A 22635-nucleotide genomic window follows, 5' to 3' on the forward strand; every position below is an offset into this window, starting at 1 on the left:
CCTGATAATTAGCTGAATATTCTCTGAGGTTTTTTGCAGTATTTCAAGATAAAGTTGTTTACATGTGTTTGACCATTTTCCATTAGCACATATCACAAATTGTATCAGTGAATCAATATAAATTAATCAATACAATATAATTAGTAATGTATTTGTCATGCAATTCAATGATGGCCCTGGATTTTGAACTGAACCAAAAATTAAAACGTTCACTGAAAGACTGCAAAGTGGGGGGCGGCCCAAAAAAAACACTGGCACCTTCCCTGTTGTATCATTTCATATTACAGAGTGGCTCGTGTCGCCCTCTGGTGGGTGCTTCAAAGCTCAGAGACACAGGCAAGACTTCAGGTAATTTCATCAAAACCCTTTTTCATTGTTTTATTGAGTGAATCTCATACTTTTTTAAAAAAAATCTTAGCCTATTAAAAATCGAATGTTCTGGTAAATGTCCATGCAGTTAAGTGCTCATGAGAAATTATTTTGTTTTTGTCAATGAGAAAATTAATGGTGATTTTCACGGGAATTAGGGCGAGAGTTGTCACCCACACCCATGGTAACTCTCTATAAAAAGTATCTTTAATGGACACGTTTCACATTTGTTTAGTTACATTTCCGGATATTCGTGCACATATGATCTAGATTATCATGTAGGCCTACATTTTTTTCCTACACATTTGCACAGTTGTCCTGCTTGCACAATCTGATCTGCATCTTTGCACCAGATCTGCTCATAGTACTGAGCAGGCCACCGTGGATCTACTTAAGTCTGTGTATGGTCTGTGATACAGGGAGAGAAGATTTGCTCACCCTGGCCTGCACATAAGCCCTTGCATTGGACTATATAGCCTCCCTTCATGTGTGAATCGGGTAACCGCAATCCTTGTAGGCCTATCTGTAAAGAAAATATTGGCAGCAAATATCTTTACCTATCCTTATCTTTACCTTACCTTGATTCACTGTATTATTAATTCTATCATTATCATTAAAGCTTCAATAACAAGTTACAGCGATGACACTAGGCTACTTTTCCCGCTGTAACAAGCAATGTAGCGGATTATTATTTAAATACTAATATCATTACTAATTCTTACCAGTAAGAAAAAGTCGTTATACTTTTGTCACGAAGTCCCACCCCCTCCCCCAATTCATTTTTATTATCCTGTCACACTAAAGCTTAGATGTGAAAGGGCAGAAATTGCAGCCTACTTTCTCTGGGTGAGAGTGGTCCCAGATGAAAAGATGACATTGGACATCAATGGATCCCTGATCAGTTCATAGAAGAGGTAACTGAACGTTGAGGGTAACGGAGAAGTAATATAACGAGTAGTGTAAGGAATTGCTGCTCCAAGGGAATAATTAATAAAGCAATTACACTACTTTTGAAATACGTGACGAGTAAAGAGTAATGCATTACTTTTTGCGAGCTCTAGTTTCCCCGGAGTTGCGTCAAGATTCAAGACGATCTGAAACCGTCCCACATGTGAGCATGACGTCACCATTGTTTACTTTTACCTAAGCCCCGCCTTCTTCTGTTAGCAACTTGTGGCTAGCTGGCTACCTAACAAGGCTCTGCTCCGAGGTTTACTCTCCAGACACCACCCCGACCCAAAGATTGTCCACATTTTTTATCGGTAAGTAAATGTTAATTCAATAGTGCGCCGAAAGTCGTTAGAGTGAATTTCTAATTTCGCTTCACTGTTATATCGCCGGGTGGTGAAGCAACGGGAAGAGAGAAACGTTTGCTGTAAGCTAGCGTTTAGGTGAGGCTGCTAGCTTTTGTTGTACTGATAACGTAAACGTTACCAGCAAGGTTTGGTCGAAAACTGTTTTCCAGTCTAGCTAACAGAGGTTAACAAGGACAGCGCATATATAAATGAGCTGTACAGTTGGCGTGCTAGTCGTCACTACATCTTTTATTCCGTTACAATATAACTCTGGTTTTCTCGCATCTCTACCTCAAGTTGAGGCTCAAGTCCTACCAACGCAAATTTTAATTAGCTCAGACCAGATGGCAAATGTAACTGGATAACGACTCCACTCGTGTTATAACGTCAACTTCAGGATAAGTTGCATGGCTTTACCCACCAGCACTACATCAGATGTTTTTTAAATGAGTATAACGTTATATGTCTTGGCCCAGTGGATCGTGAACTGGTCAGATGTGCACAGTGCTTAGGTGGTCGGTGTAACATTATTGATTTTGAACCCACCTTCCTATATGTCACTTATTAATAGGACTGATAGGTAGATGTACTTGCAAGTACTCCACCAGACAAGTGAGTGTTTCTTAATCTGACATGTCGCACCCAGTTGTACACGTTCACAGTGAGATAGCGTTACTGAGAGTGGACTTTCGTTGTCTCTCAAGGAAACATAAATTACCCCTTAAATCTGATTAAAGTGTCCTCTCTTCATTCTTCCTCCTACATTTTTCCTCATTGCGAAACTTGCCATTTCTGGTAGTTTTCAGTTATGCAAAATTAGAGGCCGTTGTTCAAACTGAATTTAGCAGAGATTAGATCTTCCTGTAATCTAAAATCTTGATTTACATGGGTTGAGTCAGTCCATTGCTTCTGAATGATAGCACTGGTGATCATCATCAGGCCACCGAGAAGAAAGCTATGTTAGACCTCCAAACCACCTAATAATTTGCAAAATTGGCTGTGGGCATGTCAAAACAATTATAGACATTTAAGGGCTTGGATCTAGGCAAGGAGAAAGTTAACAGGCCATAAATATTGGGCAAGCACTGGCTGGATGTTGGGAAACAACATGTCGGCAACAACATGGTGTACATGGTGATATTTCTTGATACCATTTAATAATTAAATAATGAGTCAATAGCAGTGGTCCAGTCCAGTTTTTCCACACTGAAAAACGTGGTATTGGTAAAGGTCATGAATGCTCAGTCAGTACTAGTAGAATGTTTTTGATTATGCTGACATTATGTTTAATTCCACTGCAAAAAAGAATTGTGTTTTTTATTTTATTACATTACAGATATCATTGTCAAAATCTGTTGTTGTGAGTCTTAAAATTGGTTCTCGGTATCGTGTTAGTACTTGGTCAGCAAATGTTAACATAGAGACCTCAAGTTCATTTTGATAAATTGTGGATAATTTAATGAATTTGGTATATCCGCTTTTTCAGTATTTAAGCATCATTTATTCAAGAGTGTGACTTGGTATTATTGAAGGGGATTTCATGATTTATGCTATTCTTCTAAGTAACCTTAGCCATTTTGATGGTACATTTTACTTTCAGTAGCTGTGAGATAGACCTGCATAACACTAGTTTTTTAAAAAATATATATATATCTCTGAAGTCTACCTGGAGAGAGGAGGTGGATGTTGTTTGCTCTGCCATAAGGAAAGGCCTCTTGGCAGTGTTTCCTTTACATTCATTGAACAGCGGTGGCCCCCACAGCGATAAAAATGGAAATACAATGGAAAATTCATCATATGGGTTTATTTCTCAGCCTGCCGAAAAAAATAACAGTTGCATTGCAGTGCAGCTGTCCATTTATCATGATGGTAGTATCAAAATAATAACCTTTTTTAAAAAAGTATAACATATCCTGGAACTGATCTGGAATGGGCCCAGGAGTGAACGTGGGTCTTGCAACCGAAATTATCCCCAACACGGACAAAAAGTTATACAGGAAACACTGCTCTTTGTCTATATAGACATCATCCTGAAACCAAAAGTAAACAGAATGCTAGCCTCAACACTGATGGCCTTTGACAGGATAGGTTTGGGTTTGAATCAGCAAGATATAGGATCATTTTAACAGTCTACATAAAAAGTGTCTCAATGAGAATGTTATAGAGCTCTCAGTCAATCAGTTGTTAGACCTAATCTACTATTTAACATCTCTAACAAAGTAAAATTCCTTTCATCATGAGATATTCAGATAGTTATTTTTCTAGAGACTAACAGTTATTAGATAACATGGGTAGCCTAAGGATTATTTTAGTTTTTTAACTAAACCATTTATTTCTTTTTTCACATAGTGCATAGAATACCCTTAGGCTAAACGGCCATCTGTCAATCACTGTGAACAACAGGAAATATCCATGAAACTGTTTTTCTCCTGTTTGTAGCTAAATGTTTGTACAATTTTAAGAGAGATTTCAAGAAGTTGAGTTGTCCTTTTAGTCTGAATCAGTTTCTCTGAAACTGATATGATATTCTTGATCCTTACTGAGCTATTTGTCAAATTTAGGCTAACTTTTTATGCTGGCTTTTAAGGATGTCTTACACTCATTGGTTGATTTTTATATTATGGTAATGATGGTAGGCTATACTTAAAACGTATAACATTATCCTTGAGGCAAAGTGGTCTGTTCATATCGGTGCAGGATCACCCACCAACAGTTTCTGCCTGTAGATTTCCATCAGCTCACATTAATTGTTTGCCTTCTTTATTTACTTTTGTTTATGCTGCTTAGCTTTTGACTCAAACACTCCCAAGCTGTATACATAAAAGCCTACTTTTGCATTGTACTACCTGCCAGAGCCGTTTATCGCACCACCTGGTTAATGGTAAATTGTTCCAGAAGGAAGATGTGTTTGCACATAAACACGGACCCAGGGCCCCTGTGTTTACAGTAGTCATGGCAGCAATCGGTTATTCAACAAATAGACCTAGCGTGTTCTTCTCTCACTTGTAGAGGAGAATGTTTATCTTTGTGGGGAGAACTGTTCAAATGTAGAGCTTAACTTTTAGTGCTGTAAACACTGTCATATAACAGTAAAGTTTTTTTTCCACATGTGGATGACTACATTATAGGCCCATTCCAGAGATAATATTGGATAAGGCTGTTTAATTGTGCGTGGGGAATGGACCTATCTTATGAAACTGTGTTGTAGTACTAGCCTTGTAAGAAAACATCCAGAAGGTGGAAGATGTTAGGTTCGTCTGCTTTCTATATTTCATTACATTGTACAGATTTTTCCAGTTGTATTAATTTGCACTCATTTCCTTTCCCAGGTCAGTGAAGTCCAGATGCATGAGTCTGGGTCAGATCAGACAAGCCACACCAGCCCAGCTATTCAGACAGAGAACGGGAGTAATACTGAGAATGAAAATCGACTGAGCAACAGCCAGACTCCTCCTCCAGAGGCACCCAGGGTCAGTCATTCCCAGCTGCACCAGTTCAACACTATTTCACTGGTTTATCCTGCATCAAATTAGCATTGGTTTCAAAAATGTCATTTTTACAACTATAGTATGTAGGACTGGCTATTGGTAAGAAGTGTAAGTGTTTAAAGAACTGCTGGCTTAGCCTTGTTTTAACATTAGTTTGGTACTAAAACTTAGAGCCTGCATAAACAGCCTAGGTTTTTTGAAAAAGTACTTGGTTGGCCTAGTGTTAACATTATTTGGTAGTAATGCTCACACACTTACCCTGAAGGTTAGAGCAGGTAGCTGGTGAATGTTGCTGCCTGTCTAATGGTCCTGTAGACTGATGTTTGTTATAGTCCTCATTTGCATGGTAGTATATCATTCTGTTCAGCTCTGAATCAGGCCTCTATATGAATGCTCACCTTGGATTATGGCACAGGGGGTAGTAACCTCATCCTGTGTACTGGTAAATGTAAGAATATTATAGGTTTAGTAATAATGCTGTGCATATCCAGTGGTTTTGAGAATATTACTATTCTCAATGTAGTGGGATTTGTTTTATTGCTGATTTTACAAATCAGAAACAGAAAAATGATTCATCTTCTGAAAAACAGTTAGTCAAGATAAGCATGATTGGATTTTTTTAAACTTTGGTGAAATTGAAAACCATAAAAAAAAAAAAAAAATGGTTTTGTTATGATCTTGGACCGCTCGGTCTTGATTTCTGAAGATGGACGAGTTTCAACCCCGACACAAGCGAGCCAAGACTTTCTTGATGATGCCATTAAGAAACAAATCCTGGAGCATTGGCAGTGAATGGAAGGCAAAATTTTGTGGGCACTATTATGGTACCCAAGATGGTTTTATGGCTCATGCCTCTAAGTGCTTTAGTGACAGGAAGCTTATTTTTATGTACATTTTTATTTTTATGTGTTTTTAAGCTCAAGTAGACATTCGATGAGTCCATAAATTCTGTAATTTATTGTTAAGCTGCAAGTAGTGTCTCAAATTAAAGCTTCAAGCTTAAGAAAGAAGTTGTTTTTAAAAATATTGATTGAACTATATCGATCTAAAATCATAAGCATAACACTATATATTACATTTATTTTTAGATTAGATTTTTGCATAACATTACATTTCTAGATATACTGGTAGAGTTTTGGACTGCTTTATTTTTCAGTTTTAGCTGTTAGGAAAAGTGCTAAAACAAATACAAAAAACACTTTTAGAATCATAATGGGGAATGCACAATTTAACTATTCAGATACATCAGAATTTTCTTTTTTAAATGCACCAAAAAAGAAAAATCAAAGATAGAGTCCTATGGTTACAGTCGCCCCTCTTGTTAGCTTGCTCATTGGGTTGCAAAATAGCATGAAAATACTGAAACAAATTATGTTGTATGCAGAAAAACATATCTTTCTGTTGGTGAGCACAAATCTGTAAGTTTGTAACATTTATACCAGCCTTACAGCTGCATAGGGGCTTGTGTAAATCAGTGTAAATACTTGTTCTTAAGGTTACTAATTTATGTGGTGCAACTGCTCTATTTTAGTAATGTGTGACTCAGAATTTATTAAGTACTTGTGTTTATAATTGTGCTACAATTTGAATTTATGTGCAGCCGGTATAACCAGACCCTAGTCTCATATCCAAACATCATATCTAGTGTTCATGCAGATTCCAGGTTGATAATGATCTGGACTCTGGACCCATAGCTTACTTTCATTTGAGAATTTAGGGCACTCTTGAGACGGCTTTGTTTTGTTGTCATATAAAAAAATAACTACCTCTGGACCTCTCAACTCGTCTGTCTCATCTTCTCCAAACTGCGGTGTTTGTATGCCTATTCATATTTATGCTGTAGAAGAAGGATGTGGGGCGGGGGGTTAGGTTAAGCTCTGTTGAAGGGGGAGGGAGAGCAGAACTCCTGCTGGGCGGGTGGATCAGTGTTATTTGTTAGTTTTGTTTATGCTCACATCAAGTAGGTTAGCGAGGCTCTGTCGGACTGCCAGGCAGCACACTCTTGCTGAGCAGCACTTGTTCTCGTCCCAGCATTGGTCCCCAGACATACTTTTAAATGGAAATTATCAGGTTTGTCCAATTCTGTCTTTATTATTATTGTGAGGTTATGCTAGCAGGCTATTTTTAATCAGGATTTAATGATCTGCTTTGTTGAAAGGCATATATGTGTGTCTGTTAAGCAATGTAATCACGTGTCTCTGTGCTTGTGTATGTATTCTAGTCATTTTATCTCATTCTATTAAGTCATAGGTTGAGTGCATTACCAAGCATGTGTATTTTTATGCATGATTTACCACTCTTTTCTAGGCTACACTAATCAGGACTTATTAGTCTGTATTGTATCTCATCAGGGTAGGGAAGGCACATTATATTTGTTTTTCAGCAAGCCTTGTCAGCCTTTTCTTTTCACTGTCAGTCATCTCAGAGTTCACAAGACCAGTCTTGCGAGAACAGATCCGTGTTTACACTCTGTTGCTCACTAGTATGACTTTCGACAATAACAACAACAGAAGATGTTTGGACTTGCTGGCTGCCATGGCAACAGGGATTAGGCAAAGGCTGTTGTTGTGTTGATGGTGTCCACAGAAAAATAGAGGGGCCAACTGGCTCTGTCTGTGGGATAGGCCTATTTTCATTGCTTTGGTGGCCACCTCTGCAGCATTGAATTTCATAAGAAAGGACAAACTCGGAAGCAATCATCTGTTATTGTTAGCCCAGAGCCTCTGTGAAATTCGCTGTCAGTTTGTTTACCCGATCCAAAACAGACTCGGCCTTGGAGAGAAATGTTTGTTTGTGGTTCAGACCTTAATTAAAATACGAGTCTCAAGTTCTGTTTTCGTAAACATGCTCTGTATGCTTTTTTATTCATTATTTATATCTCTATGCAACTTTGATTACGCTGTTTATGTTTACTGTAAACATCCCTCGAGCTGTGAGCGCTTGACAGTCAGGGGGAGGGTGTGGTAATTGCTAGATGCCTAGCAGAGGTTGTTGTTGTTGTGGCAGTGGCTGTTGTTGTTTTGATGGAGCTCTAATTCCCCCAAGACACCCAGTGTTGTTGTTTTTCTGTTTGCTTTATTTTTAGTTTAAACCACAGCAGTGCCCAGTTTAGCTAAACTGACCAGTCTACTGTGTGGGGATAAAGAATACATATATATATATTTTTGAGTTTGACCAAGAGGTGCTAGTATTTTTGATTCCTGGTTTAGTTAAGTACATGCCTCAGTTCAATGAATGTTTTGGCTGTGTGTATGCTTCTTCAACATCTTTCCAACATTTTCAATCTCAATGGTAGCAACACACACACACACACACACACACACACACACACACACACAGAGAGAGAGCGAGAGAAAACCCTACATATCTTGTGACTGTGATTTGTTGTTTTTCTTGTTTGTAATTGGAATGTTTGTGTCCTTTTTATTTGCTCTATAAAGCGCTCTGTCACAGACTTGTTTTGAGAAAAGCACTTGGTAAATTTATTTCATTTGACTTGATTTTTGCCTTTGGCTACCAGAGAGTGGGTTGTTTTTTTCCGTGGAATGGATTTTGACTTCCCCGTCTGTATTGGTGTGTGGGTGATGCAGGTCCCAGCGTCACTATCCATGATGACCCCTCCAGCAGAGGCTCCACAGCAGCTGCAGCCGACACCACAGCAGCAGATCCTCAATCCTCAGCAGCTCCAAGTCCTGCTCCAGCAGCAGAAAGCACTCATGCTACACCAGGTAAATATGTGTGTTTGGTCAAGTTACGTGTTTGCCTGTACAAATCCACATTTAACACAGTGTTTTTATATCTCTTAACTGAATTTTATTGTCATGTCTGCAGCAACAAATTCAAGAAGTCTTCAAGAATCAGCAAGAGCAGCTCAATATACAGCTGCTACAACAGAAGAACACTGGGATTGTTAGTCAAGAGGTAAAGCTTCATTATTATGGCAATATTTATTGTGCAACAAGTGTGATCAATTGCAGCATTATAGACGAGTCTAATTCAATTCAGATAGTTCTCAAAGTTAAAAGAAAATGTTGTAACAGGCAGTGAATGCATTCTTAATTATTTTGTCATATAATTAATGACAAGTCTAATTCAATTCAGATAGTTCTCAAAGTTAAAGGAAAATGCAGTAACATAGGCAGTGAATGCATTCTCAGTTGTTTCATCATCTGATTAATGACAAAAATTATTTCGTCATTTTCGTATTTCATCATTTTGAATCAAAACTACAATACTATTGACTCCAACCCAGGACAAATTGTATCTTCTGTGGGGAACGGGGAAGTCGTTTATTGGCTAATGTGTGTGTGTGTGTGTGTGTGTGTGTGTCCTGTCGTCCCGCTGTCACAGCTGACAGCCCAGCAGATGGCCATCCAGCAGCAGCTCCTTCAGGTGCAGCAGCAACATCTCCTCAACCTGCAGAGGCAAGGCCTGCTCTCTGTCCTTCCCACCAGCCCCGCCGCAGCCCCGGGTATGCTGCGCTCCTTCATCCATTTCTCCAAAGAGTTTATTGTTGAGGAAGTTCAGCCCTTAAGTGAAATCATTTAGTTTAATAGTCGTGTCTAGTAGTGCTTGACGACATTTTCATGGCACACTTAGGCAAGGCACAATATAAATTGTGAAACTTTCTAGGTGTGGTTTGGTATATGCTGGACAAAAAGACAAAAATGTGTTAACCTGGAGAAAACATGCACGATATCATGCTAATTTGGTTGACCTTAATAAACCATAGCTAACTCAGTATATATATGTGCGTGTGTAATTTCAGGCTGTGAGAATGGTATCAGTCTGTCCTCTGGTGGAGAGACGAGAGAGTCTTCCTGTCAACAATCCAGCACCAATGGGCATCATGCGGTCCTGAAGAAGAAAGAAAGGTGCTTTACCCTCTACCCTCTGGCTAAACTTTAATCTCTATTTTTGTTTGTGCTAGAGCAGCACTGCCATGTCATTAATGGTGCCATTGTACTCTTTGCAGTGGGTCACTGGATGATCACACACAGAATAGCCATCCTCTGTATGGAAACGGCATGTGCAAATGGCCCGGCTGTGAGATGGTCTTTGGAGACTTCCAGGCATTTCTCAAGTGAGTGGTGAAGTCTTGCATGCCCGTAACCTGGCTTGATGTTTATTCACATGTCTATCAGGATGTGCAGTGGCATGGATATACAGTATTATGGACTCAAGAATGAAATTTGCATATTCTATCACTCTCATTTGCATGTACACACAGAAGCTAAGCAACTATCACAGTTAAGTTTTCTACCTTTTGTGGTGCAGACCTTCAATTTTAGTTTAAACCACACAAAAAATGAAAACAAGGTCTTCCTAATTACAATGAAATTATTCCTGAGGTGATTTGACATTATGATAGTGTTTCTGCAAATTTTATTGAATTAATTACATATATTACATACATATTAATTACATATATCATTATTATACATGTTGTTATATGAATTACATTAGAGCATATAATGATTTTGACTTTAACGTGTTTCTCTGCAGACATCTGAACAGCGAACATACACTCGATGACAAGAGTACAGCACAGTGCCGTGTGCAGATGCAAGTGGTCCAACAGTTGGAATTGCAGGTACATCTTTGGTTTATTAACAGTAGTCTACTGTTGTGAAGATAGTTTACCCGTTGTTTGGTAGTGTGGGGTACCTAACATTTCCATTTTTAAAACTCTACATTGAAAAGGAAAAGCCTATGAAAAACTCTGCAAGTGAATGCCTAGCAAAAGCTTGGGGTGGTGTATGTTCACACCCGGCCTAGAAGCATAAGTGACAACTTTGGATAATTACACTTCTTCACAGGATGCCAGGAACCAAGCAGTTCTCACACTTATTCTTATTATATTTTGTCATTTAACACAAAACATGAACTACCTCTCAACTTCCATTTTGGTCTTCTCCCCTAACATAGTTGAAAAAGGACAAAGAGCGACTGCAAGCTATGATGGCTCATCTCAAGTCGTCTGAACCCAAACCAGCACAGCCTGTAAGTATAGTTGTTTCCTCCAATGAAACAAATGTTGTTTTGTCTGTGGTTATATTAGAAGTTTTCCTGATGTGACTATCTTTATTATCTTTATTTTTCAGGTGAATCTGGCATCTAACATATCCTTCTCCCAGGCAACATTGGGTAAAGGCCCTCCTCCTATGAGCCTGTCCCAGAGTGCCACAGCACCCTCCACCCCCCTGACACCGCTGTCTGAGTCCCCTTCAGTCCTCACACCTAATAGCATGTTCACTGGAACCCCTGTCCGGAGGCGATACAGCAGGTCTATGAGCCAAGGTATTAATGGGATCATGAACTGTTACCAGTCAGTTATTCACATGGCCTTGATACTTTACTGCTTCCAGGTGCTGGTCTGACTGAAAGCACTGGGACACGGTGCAACGTGGTGATGTTATATTTATAAATCATGTTTGTCATTGTCTTTAAACAGATATCATTGACAATAAGGAGTTCTACTTGAGCACAGAAGTTAGGCCTCCATTTACATATGCATCACTCATAAGACAGGTAAAGTGTCATTTTACACTTTCAATGCCATAGAAATATTGAAATACTGTAGATTTGCATCATGACAGTTTCAGTTTTTCGAATCGGACTGTTGCTGTTGTCTTTTTGTCCCCAGTAATTCTTGTATATTCTATCTCTTTTAGGCAATATTTGAATCACCTCGCAGGCAACTGACTTTAAATGAAATCTACAACTGGTTCACAAGAACCTTCGCATATTTCAGGCGCAATGCAGCTACTTGGAAGGTATTAACTCTACAGCTTTGAAGAATATTAATGTCAGTGAATTTTAGGAATATCATATGGATGCATTTAGCTGACATTTACATTTAGTGTTAGCATTTTACATGTGATACATACAAGTGATAAATATTGCAAGATAAATTTGAATGTGGCTTTTGCTCGTCCCGAAGCTCTGTTGACGACGGGTCCTTATTTTGTTCTTTCCCATAATCCTCTAGAATGCTGTGAGACATAATCTCAGCCTCCATAAATGCTTTGTCCGTTTGGAAAATGTGAAGGGAGCTGTGTGGACAGTGGATGAGATTGAGTTCCACAGAAGAAGGCCCCAGAAAACCACTGGCAATGGGTAGGTGTAACATGGACGTAAAGCCAGCACCCTCAAGAGTGTTTCTAGGTATTACCAGAAGTCAGATACATGACATTAAAGTTATTTGACCTTGTAGCTCCACCTCCTAACCACACAGAATATTTACCCCAAATAAGTCTTAAGAATACGATGCTTATCTCTGGCCCGACTGGTGTTAACACTAAATAAAGTATAACTTGTTTCATTGTGCACTGTACCAACAGATCCCCTATGCTGAAGAACCCTCAGAACCGTCATGGTCAGAGCTTAGTCACGTCTGCTCCCCAGGTAAGAGAAGTGCAATATTTCAAACTCTGTGGTAGCATAGTTTGAAGTAAGATAATGTATAATTTAAGCTGTAACAGTGGAGGGGGGAAATGTGCATAGAGAGAGCAGCAGAGACAGCTGTGCATTGTTTTTAAATGTAAAAAAATAAAATGTCAGTAGCATGTCTAACTGCAGTATGTCTCCTAATATTGCAGTAGCATGGAAATTGTTCAGTAAACACCGATTCCTTTCTATAGGAAATATGTGTCCCTTTTTTTTTTTTATCTTGTTGCAGTGGTATAAATCCTAATAATGTTGCTTTTTTTCAGAGTGGTGGTCCAGACTGCAACATCCCTCTATACAATCCAGCCTGTATGGGCAGCATCCCCATGCACTCCCTGCCCCATGTTCTCCAGGAGCAGGTGAACGGAGCCCTCGCTTATGGATGCGGATACCAAAGTGACAGCAGTGCAACACAGTCCCCTCCGCAAGCTTTGTAAGTGTCACGTCCGGCATCAAGTCCGCCCACCCACCATATTCACTTGCCTGTTAACAGATATTTGGCCTCTTATATCAGAATCAGAATCAGAATAATTTTATTGGCCAAGTGTATTTGCACATACAAGGAACACAGACAGAAAAGAGTAAAAGAACATATAAACCAATAAAAACAACATTAAAAAAAACCCCAAATAGAAACAGTAGAAGAAAAAGAAAGAAAAAGTAAACAATATTTTAGTGCATTTGGCTCAGTGGTAATGTAATGTGATGATGATATGATATGATACGTGATTTGTGTCATATGATAATGACACAAATCTTAATTCTATATTTTTTCTGCATGTTTATCAAACCAGCATTAAAGAAGAGCAGGAGGATGAGGAGATTTGTGAGAATTTTCCCTACGAGTCTCCGGAGAGCACAGATGAGCACAGTCACAGCCCAGAGATGAACCAAGATGAAGACAACGGCAGCCCACAGAGGCCCAACCTTCAGCTTGACCGTGTGCCTTCTCTCTGACTGTGAGGTCCCGCTTCTCCACTGCAAGGCGCCCCGCTCACAGCCTATGCGACTTTCTATTACCAAAAGACTCAAAAACAACTGCTTCATCTACATAACCAAACGTGTTACTTCTGGGGGGGGGGGGGGAGTACATATTTTTTTGTATTTATCAGCATTTCTTAGGTTATTTTGTGTTCTTAATCTAGCTCTGAATTCTTATCCGTACAGTAGAGTGAGACCACAAAAAGGCCTATGTGAAACTGTCTGTTGTTCAAAACATAGTCTCATGATGTATCTTATTTTATATCTGTACACGGAAGGACCATGATGACCAGAGAAGCCAAAGGAAAGGGAATATTTATGGTTAGCACTTGACAATGAAAGATTTTCCCTCTATACGTATGGCTGCTTCATGCTACGTTGGGGCCACACAACCTGATTTTGTTTTCATTTTCACAATATTATATGAAATTCTGTTTGTAGAGAAAGTTGAAATGTTGCTTTAAAAATGTAAATGTACACTGCCAACATGATCTGGTATATTTGTACTTAACATATAATCAATTGATAAAAAAAAAGATTAAGTATCTTCTTTATATTTGTCTGTCTTTTTCACCCCAACCATGAACATTGCTGAATTTGCTCTAATTGAGCTTGTAATAGTAGATGTTATAGTCTTACCATGATTGTAAACCAATACATCTCTATGAGTAATAAATTCCTCATGTAAAATGTGTGTATATCTCTTCGATCTGGCTTGATGTAGCGCTAGGCATTCATCATGGTTTTATATGGCGGTGTAAGTTATGACTTGATGCTGTGTTTTAACCGTGTGATAATAGCCCCACTTCTCCCGGTCAATGGTAATGACCACTTAATGGACGGGGATGGAAGACACATGGTTTGGGAGGGAAAGTTTCCAATGTATTGTGGTCTGTCCACTTTTGCTTCTCTGTAGATAAACCAGTCTGCTGCCTACAGATGTGGGATAAAAAATGGTTTACAAAACCATTGTGGTATGAAGAGCACTCATTGAGGCAGGATAATAAAACAAGTGGTAAGATAATTCTATGTAAGTCTTGTCTGTCATTAATTACTTAATCCAGATGTCTGATGAGGAATGAGTGCTCTTGACTAGCCTGTAGCTTGACAAGGCTTTTCTATTGACCTAATGGCATAATTGAGTGGATCTTATATGTGTTATGCCATCATAGATTTGTAGATTTGTGCTTCCCGATTGGCCAGTATCGATCGATGTGGAGTCTGCACACACTGTGGGTGTGTGCATGATGATGTGAGGTGCATGAGCTCAGACTCAGAGAGCTTCAGCTGCAGATGCTACAGTTTCCACTGCTGGATTGTTGTGTTGCCAGTGCAGACAGGTACTTTTTTAAAGCAAATTATTGGGCAGAATTCACTAAGGACTCATTGCTTTTTGTTTATCTCCAGCTATCTTAGTTCTGTTGTCTCATCATACAGTCACCTTGTTGGGTAAACTTATTTTTTCTTGCATGCTTCAGGCAGTTCTAGCACTTGGAGGAAAACAGCATGTTGCAGTGATAGTCTGTTATTATTGTCTGTGTAAGATGACAACTCTATCAGGTTGCTGTGCTTATCTAGTTGAGGTTTGCATGAAATGAGCTGTCATGGTTTGGATGTTGTAATGCCATTGTGCAAGCACTGCATTGCATTTCTATTCCATTCACTCTACTCTGCATAAGATGACAACTCCTTCAAGGAATCCTGCAAACGATGGTGATTGTTTCAAGCTTGAAAACTCAGGGAGTCCTGTGTCTGAGGGTATGTTTTTCCATTCACTCCATTGTCTCCATGTTTGATTAGGCCAAGTAACTATTGCATTGTTACTAACTGCTATCCTGAAAGTAGGGAAGTTGGAACTGCAGAATGTTTGCTTATGGACTTACACTGATCACTGATTGATAGATGTTGATCATGCCAAGTAGTCTAGAATAGCCATGAGAGAGAGTACATTTTCACACAGTACATTTTTTTTCCTCTGGCCCCATTCAAGCCGGGAAACTAGATCCAAATAAAAGCTTGCAAATCAATAACCTCTCCTCATTGAATTTATATGGAGCAAGCTTCCTCTATTGTGCACTTTACAAGTCTCACCTCCCTGACGTATTCCATGTTAATGGTGCGTTGAATAATTAAAAATCTGCCTTGGAGAGGGTTTGATTGAGTAACTTGTCATATGGAGGCTGGACTGGGTGTTGAGACAACATCGAATTCTTCTAACATCAATAAGATGTAAAATCCAATTAAATGAATGGCTATAACAAAACTCCATCCACATGACACACTTTTCCATGACTGCAATATGGTCTAGATATCAACGAAAGCTATAAAGTGATATGGAAATATGAGAAAATGTACTTTGGATTTACTTTTTAACATATCTTTTCTGTATTGCTTGTATTGTCCTTTTAAAGGATCCATCCCTAACCCTGTTGGCCATCCATCTAGAGTGATGGGCAAGTCGGTGGTGGTCAGCGTGCGCAGGCTGAGCACCATTTCAGAGCAGGAACCAGACAAGCTGGATACTGATCTCAGTTCCCAGGATCCCCTGGGTGGCAGTGAATGGGGTGGATCCAGTTTCTCCTTGTGTTCTGACAGCAAGTATAAGAACAGTAGCAGTCGCTTTTCCTCTGATGCTTCGTATCAGCCCGACTCTGGAGGTATTGTCTGACTGAAAACAGTTAATGCTATAAGGGTTACATAAAATTGTTTGATTAAATTGGGAAGCCCTGACACTGCAGCATTAATATTGAAACCAAATTTACGAATGTTGTAGTGCTGAAGTTGATTTAATTTGTGGTCAAAGGTGCAGTAGATGACATTTTTAGATGTCCTGCTGCTATTTCATTAAATGCAATTTGTGTCTTTGGCTAAACATTTCCATTGATTTCCATTTCTTTCCTCTTTTTGATTTCCTTTGTCACTATCACCAGATGACTGTGCAGCTATTCTGCTTGCCTGTCTGCATTGTCGTTTCCATGACTTAATAGTCATGCTGCCAGACACATGTGAAAGGGCAGTGAGCCGCTGCTTCCCTTCATACAAATACGTCAAGGCATCCAGTGAGAAGGACCAGCAGGGAAGGGGCTGCTGCAGCTGCAACCTGGAACTGGACTGTGGCTGCTGCAGCTCCTGCCAGGACACAGCAGAACTCCTGGAGCTGGCCATGGAGATATCAGAGATCTGCTATCGCTGAGGAGTTCCCTCCGTCTTCGTCTCTGACCCTGCTGTAAAATCCAAAGGCCTGTCGTGTCCCAAACATCACAATTCTCAAAAAAAGACTGCATGATACTCAATAAACAACTTAACTCAACTCTCACTTCATTGCTCTCTTATGCTGTAAAGTCAATCGCAAATATGTTATTAATAAATCGCACGCACTACAAAGGGTTTCTTTATATCAGCCTTTTGGTGATTGCCACATGTTCTGTAGGTCTTATGACAGGCAACACCTACCACAGTTTGAAGCAGTGGTAGAGTTGCTTGTTATTCTAAAAGAAAAAAAGCCCACAGAATATTCCAGAAATGGACCAGGTGCAGAGAGATGGCAGCCTCCTAGTTTGTTGTTATGGACACACTGGTCCCACAATGCAAAGTACCCAAATGTCCACATGCAGTCCTGCCAGGATGGAAGAGAGGACAGAAGGAGCAGAGAGAAGGCAGAGGATGATAGAAGAGGATGTGCTGGAAGAACTAGATGACTTCAATCCAGTAGTCCACATACAGAACATATAGGCTACTATGTGGCAGCTGATTAGTTTGATGTCATTACTTTTTGTATACCAGTCCCACAGTGTGTAAAAATGTAAAGCAAAAATATAAACAATTTTTCTGTCAGACATCAATTCATCATCTCCGGCTTGTTCACAATGCAACAGTGAGGCTTTTAAGAGAATTTGGATCATCTTTGAGTATTTATTATTGATAATATTGAGAAGGCTACTGTATTTGGCTAATTGGAATACATTTAACTCTTAATTTTAAATTAATAGTAATCCGTATCTCTGAAAGCTGTTGACTACACTCTCCCATTTCAACTCGATCACGTTGCACCTGTTGAGCCGTGGTCACAGTCAAGTTCACTGACAGTTTTTTTGGCTTCACTCCATAAAGAATGAGAGAGTGAGAGAGTAGGCTGAAAATATGGGAGACAAATGTTCTGAAAGCATGCTTTCTAACAACTCAAGCCAGCAACAAACAGAGTTCAATCTGGTCCAAGTGAACAGAACATGGATTCGACAAAGTCAGCACTGCCAGCAGGCAGAGGGAAGGTCATCAGCTGCTAAAATGTAAGTAGGACAACACATGGAGAGAGACTAACAGTTACAAGCTTTGCATATAACTATGCATAAAAAAAAATGTATTTTGTAATTCAGTTTGAGAGATTATTCTACAATATGTAATATTAAGTCATACAACTTGGCAACACAAATGGGTTTATATGTTCAGTGGCAATATAATGTATTTAACCTGTTACACAAATTAGATCACATATTCAATGATCGAACGTCATGCCTATAATTTGCCCTCTTTATTAAAACATGTTTTCATTTGTAATTTGTTGACGTGAATGGGTTATAAGTTCACTAGAATGCTCCTTAGACAGGGAGAGCTGAAATACCTTTCTATTTTAGACACTGAGGTCATTCCAGTGTGAACATGCTGTTGCTTACACTGAGTTACAGTATGTGATGGCATGTTAGCAGTTGTTTCTGTCTGTCCCTCTCTAACCATACACTGCATCCAACTTTAAGATGGGGTATATACAGTATATTAATTGTATGTTTTCTTTCTATTGCTTTATTGTGAATTATCCTCAGCTATGAGAGCAAGTCAGACCATGGACTCTCCTGGACAGTGGTCAGCCCCATCGTATTCACCTATAGAGTTATTCAGTGCAAAAACATACTGGATGCCAGAAATGACACACTGCTATGGGGTCATTTAGGAGATCAAGAACTCAAAGCCACGATAAGTAACTCCAAACCTGTTAAGCGTTTTGTTGTCATCGATGAGACTGTCAATCAGCTGTATGGCTCCCAAGTTACTCAGTACTTTGAGGCCAGAAAGGTTGTGCACAAGATCCTCCCTCTGCCCACCACTGAAGAGAACAAGTGTATGGCGCTAGTGACCAAGATCCTGCAGGAGGTTCATAGCTTTGGTATTGACAGGCGCTCTGAGCCTATCATAGCCATCGGTGGAGGGGTCTGTCTGGATGTGGTGGGCTTGGCGGCATCTCTCTATCGCCGGAGGACTCCTTACATTCGGGTGCCAACCACTCTGCTGTCTTACATTGATGCCAGTGTGGGGGCAAAAACGGGGGTCAACTTTGCCGGGGGCAAAAACAAGCTGGGAAGTTACGTCCCACCAGTGGCAACGTTCTTAGACCGCTCATTCGTCCAAACGCTCCCGCAGCGCCAGATCTCTAACGGGATGGCAGAGATGTTGAAGGTGCTCATCACTGCATGAACATAGAGGGCTTTTATTGTACGCCACCTCTGGCAGCCATGTTGGAGGTCCTCAGTTCCTGGCAACAAAGACTGAACACAGCTGATTGCATTTCTAAACTTATGACTCGGCCCTCTAAACAGTATTGAATAGTTTGTGCTCTTTTTGACTGGAACTGATAACTTCATCACTGATCGATTTTGTGTTTGGATATAACTAGTTAGCCTAATTTAATTTGCACAATAGCTAATATATCAAGTAGATGTTAGTGTTAGTAGTTGTATGTTCACATTTACATCAGTTGCTTTGCAAAATTAGGCTGCTGGCTAGTTAGCTAGCTAACAAAGCCAAAAACCAACAGTTTGCTCAGGCTAACTGAGCTATAACTCAGAGTGTTCTGGAGTACCTCTTCAGACAATTGGATTACTTGGAACATCACTGAATGGACATACTGTATATCTCTGTTCTAACCAGGTCATATATTTATACATTATTTTGTGCACAGCCAATCCTTCTTTGGTCCTCCATGATGGTGCAAGCTGTGGCTGATCGAGCTGTGACCTAACTGCAAAGCCTCTATTGGTTTCTACTAGCCAACTACCCCAAACTAGGGGCAGATTGTGATGCATGTACAGAAAGCCTCCTGCACCCATAACACCACAGAACCTCTTATGCATGTGAGTGTGATTATCACATCCCAGTCCTATGGGTAGGGACATTCTAATTCACTTTCCTTAGCATTTTGTCTCCAGCTAACCGTGTCGATCATCCCCCTGTACCTCAGATGGCTCTGATGAAGCACCGCGGTCTGTTTGAGCTGCTGGAGGCTGAGGGCAGGACGCTGCTCCAGTCCAAGCTGCAGTCCTGTGAGAGCAGCGAGCGCTCTGAACAAGAGGACAGCGCCACAGCATCCACCCGCATTGCCATAGAAACCATGCTGGAGGAGCTGGCTCCCAACCTGTGGGAGGATGATCTGGACAGGCTGGTGGATTTTGGTCACCTGATCAGCCCTGAATTAGAAATGGTCAAGAAGCAGCTTACATTTTTATTTATATATATATTAGAAGAATTGAGATACCAGGCCATGGAAAGTCTCTAAACGAGCCTATAAAGTCTGTAAACTAAAAATTAGCTCAAAACTAAATTGAACTATTATGTAAAACCTTTTAAACTAGTTATAATGTAGTTTTAAAACTTTTTTTTTAACTCTATCTATCTATCTATCTATCTATCTATCTATCTATCTATCTATCTATCTATCTGTCTGTCTGTCTGTTTATCTAATCTAAAGCATTAGTATAAACTTTTTAAACTATTTAAAAATAGTTAAAAACTAGTTTAGATCTAGTTTATCAAGATATTTTTTAGATAATAGATAGCCATTTATAATCAAGTTATAATGCTCTATAAGGTAAACTAATTAATTCATATCTAGCATTAATTGTGGATACAAACAGTTAAAATTTATTGATGAATTTTTGAGAGTTTCCCTTCCCACAGAAATCCATAATCTGTATATATTCCTAACCCGTCTATCTTCTTCACACACTCACAGAGCGTGTTGCCAGCGCTGCTACACGGGGAGGCGGTGAACATCGACATGTCCCTCATGGTGTATGTGGCCCAGCAGAGGGGGCTGCTGACAGCAGAGGAGAAGGCCCGCATCATCCAGTGCATGCTGGGCCTGCAGCTGCCTGTGTGGCACCAGGACTGCACCCTGGCCCTGGTGCAGAAGGCTCTGAGCGAGCGTCTGAAGCACTCTGCTGGTTCTCTGAGGATGCCTCTCCCCACAGGACTGGGATCTGCAGGTATGAGAACGGATCATAAAACCTGTGTTTGTTTTCAGCCTGTTTATCCTTTACTCACACTTACAAGTCTTAAAGAGTGACGACTTTCACATGACAATCTTTTGTTTTGAGCTTAGTAAATACAAGCAAATCACATTTTGTCTGTCATGTAATATGCTCTGACTTATTATTTATCTTTTGTCATTGATTTTATAGAAATCTTCCATGACATGAGTGAGGATATCCTCTGCAAAGCTTACTGTAAATGGACTGATGAGCTTTCTTCTTCTGGAAATAAATGAAAACATCAACCATGACATGTGCCACTTTAATTTTATTTATCTATGAATATATGAACCAAGAACAATGGCTTCAGATTCCAACCTTTTGTAGCCTGTAATTTATTATTTTTAGAAGTTGTTGTTCATAGTTGAACAGAAAATTGCTGCAATATTCAGTTACTCTTTACAATTTTGTTATTCCAGTGTATTAACTTGTGAATTGACCCATGGAAAAGTATTGTAATTACGCAGTAATACTCATCAGAAGTATTATAAGTACTGAATGATAACTTCTCTGATACATAATGTACCAATGAGGAGGTAACATCAGGGTAGAAGTGTGCAAACAAAATGTACTAAAATTACACAGTTGCAGCACCTGACATAAGTCTTGCTAAGCAATGTGTTGATTCTCACTGTTTTCTTTGCTGAAATTATGTCTCATTGAGCAAAGGCGCTAGGCTATAATATATGAGGTGATACATTACACAAGCTCAAAATAATTTAGACCAAATGTTTCCATACTTTTTTTTTTTTTACCAAGGTTGTTACTGAAGTTGTATTCATTCATTTTTTGTCCAGTAGCAAACTGGTTACCCATAATTAAGAATGATTCATGAGAACTGAAACTCTTTCTGCTTTTAGTACATTTTAGCACTCATTTGTAGAGTTGGTACTTACATTGTGTTGTTACAACGTTGTGTACTTGCATTACGTACTTTCAGAGAGAAGAACAGAGAGAACAGAGAGAAGAACAGAGAGAGAGAAGAACAGAGCAAACTATATGAACATTCAAATAAAACTTTTAATATTTCTCACAAGATAGTTTCCACATTGAGTACCAATGAGTTTGAGTTCACCAATCTGAAACCAGTGCATAACTATTGCTACATTCATCTCTCATATAAATTGTAATTATACGAACGGTAGCAACATCAGCAGAGAAAGTGTCTATATGAACCATAGGAATGAGAATGAGTAGAATAGATGTAAATTGAACCAACATGGTTCTGTATTAGTGGTTTACCCATAATGTGCCATATTTAACAGCTGGAAGATTCAGCATGACCAATCAACAATATATGATAGCTTTAAATTAAGTGCCACCACCACATTTAATGGTGATGTCCATTCTAACCACTCACATTTCAGGGTCTAGGAGATTAATCCATCAGAAAATAAGCTGATTTGGGTTCAGTTAAAGGGCAGCGGCCTGGGATCAGTGAGACCGGATGGGTCGTTCTGCAGTCCACCGAGGCTGGACTTGACCAGTTTGTGCTTTACTTGTGGCCTGATTGCCATTATTCTTAAGTTATTGCTTTATGACTGAGGCGGAAAAACACCAGTTAACAGGTGCATCAGCTAAACTGTTCATAACATTGCTACTTGCGTCTTTGCGTAATCTAAACTTCAACTTCATTTTGGCAGTCAACACTGTGAATTACATTCAGGCAAAAAAAAATTGGTCTCAAAAAAAAGCTGAACATTCAGTAAAACATTGGGATTGTTGCCTTCGATGTAGAATTTTGACCTTTATGAA

At 39.5% G+C, this 22635-nt stretch overlaps 2 protein-coding genes across 3 annotated transcripts; both read left to right on the plus strand.

The window, feature by feature from the left end:
- The first annotated feature begins 1535 nt into the window (after positions 1 to 1535).
- On the plus strand, positions 1536 to 14129 carry LOC139908019 (forkhead box protein P1-B-like). 2 transcript variants are annotated; one of them, XM_071894587.2, is made up of 16 exons: positions 1536 to 1631; positions 4994 to 5134; positions 8743 to 8880; positions 8984 to 9073; positions 9503 to 9623; positions 9921 to 10026; positions 10128 to 10235; positions 10658 to 10745; positions 11081 to 11155; positions 11257 to 11452; positions 11607 to 11683; positions 11827 to 11928; positions 12144 to 12271; positions 12496 to 12559; positions 12868 to 13034; positions 13396 to 14129. In XM_071894587.2, exons 2-16 carry the CDS (start codon positions 5009 to 5011, stop codon positions 13556 to 13558), a joined length of 1749 nt encoding a protein of 582 aa, XP_071750688.1. In that variant the 5' UTR covers positions 1536 to 1631; positions 4994 to 5008; the 3' UTR covers positions 13559 to 14129. The 2 variants fall into 2 exon arrangements, with proteins under 2 accessions (XP_071750688.1, XP_078144609.1); XM_078288483.1 differs by lacking the exons at positions 1536 to 1631; positions 4994 to 5134 and adding an exon at positions 7119 to 7222.
- A 3617-nt stretch (positions 14130 to 17746) lies between these two features.
- Positions 17747 to 21116, plus strand: LOC139908061 (2-epi-5-epi-valiolone synthase-like). Its single transcript, XM_071894639.2, has 5 exons — positions 17747 to 17868; positions 18400 to 19030; positions 19812 to 20051; positions 20583 to 20835; positions 21031 to 21116. Exons 1-5 carry the CDS (start codon positions 17747 to 17749, stop codon positions 21114 to 21116), a joined length of 1332 nt encoding a protein of 443 aa, XP_071750740.2.
- The last annotated feature ends 1519 nt before the right edge of the window (positions 21117 to 22635 follow it).

Source organism: Centroberyx gerrardi, chromosome 14 (genome assembly GCF_048128805.1).
Source record: "Centroberyx gerrardi isolate f3 chromosome 14, fCenGer3.hap1.cur.20231027, whole genome shotgun sequence".
NCBI lineage: Eukaryota > Metazoa > Chordata > Actinopteri > Beryciformes > Berycidae > Centroberyx > Centroberyx gerrardi.

Bases quoted from the DNA above. Each gene is read 5' to 3' on its own strand.
- LOC139908019 (XM_071894587.2), top strand. From the start codon at position 5,009: ATGCATGAGTCTGGGTCAGATCAGACAAGCCACACCAGCCCAGCTATT. The intron at 5,135-8,742 runs GTCAGTCATTCC...TGGGTGATGCAG, and splicing joins CTCCTCCAGAGGCACCCAGG to GTCCCAGCGTCACTATCCAT. The intron at 10,236-10,657 runs GTGAGTGGTGAA...GTTTCTCTGCAG, and splicing joins GACTTCCAGGCATTTCTCAA to ACATCTGAACAGCGAACATA.
- LOC139908061 (XM_071894639.2), top strand. From the start codon at position 17,747: ATGCTTTCTAACAACTCAAGCCAGCAACAAACAGAGTTCAATCTGGTC. The intron at 17,869-18,399 runs GTAAGTAGGACA...AATTATCCTCAG, and splicing joins AGGTCATCAGCTGCTAAAAT to CTATGAGAGCAAGTCAGACC. The intron at 20,836-21,030 runs GTATGAGAACGG...TTGATTTTATAG, and splicing joins CACAGGACTGGGATCTGCAG to AAATCTTCCATGACATGAGT.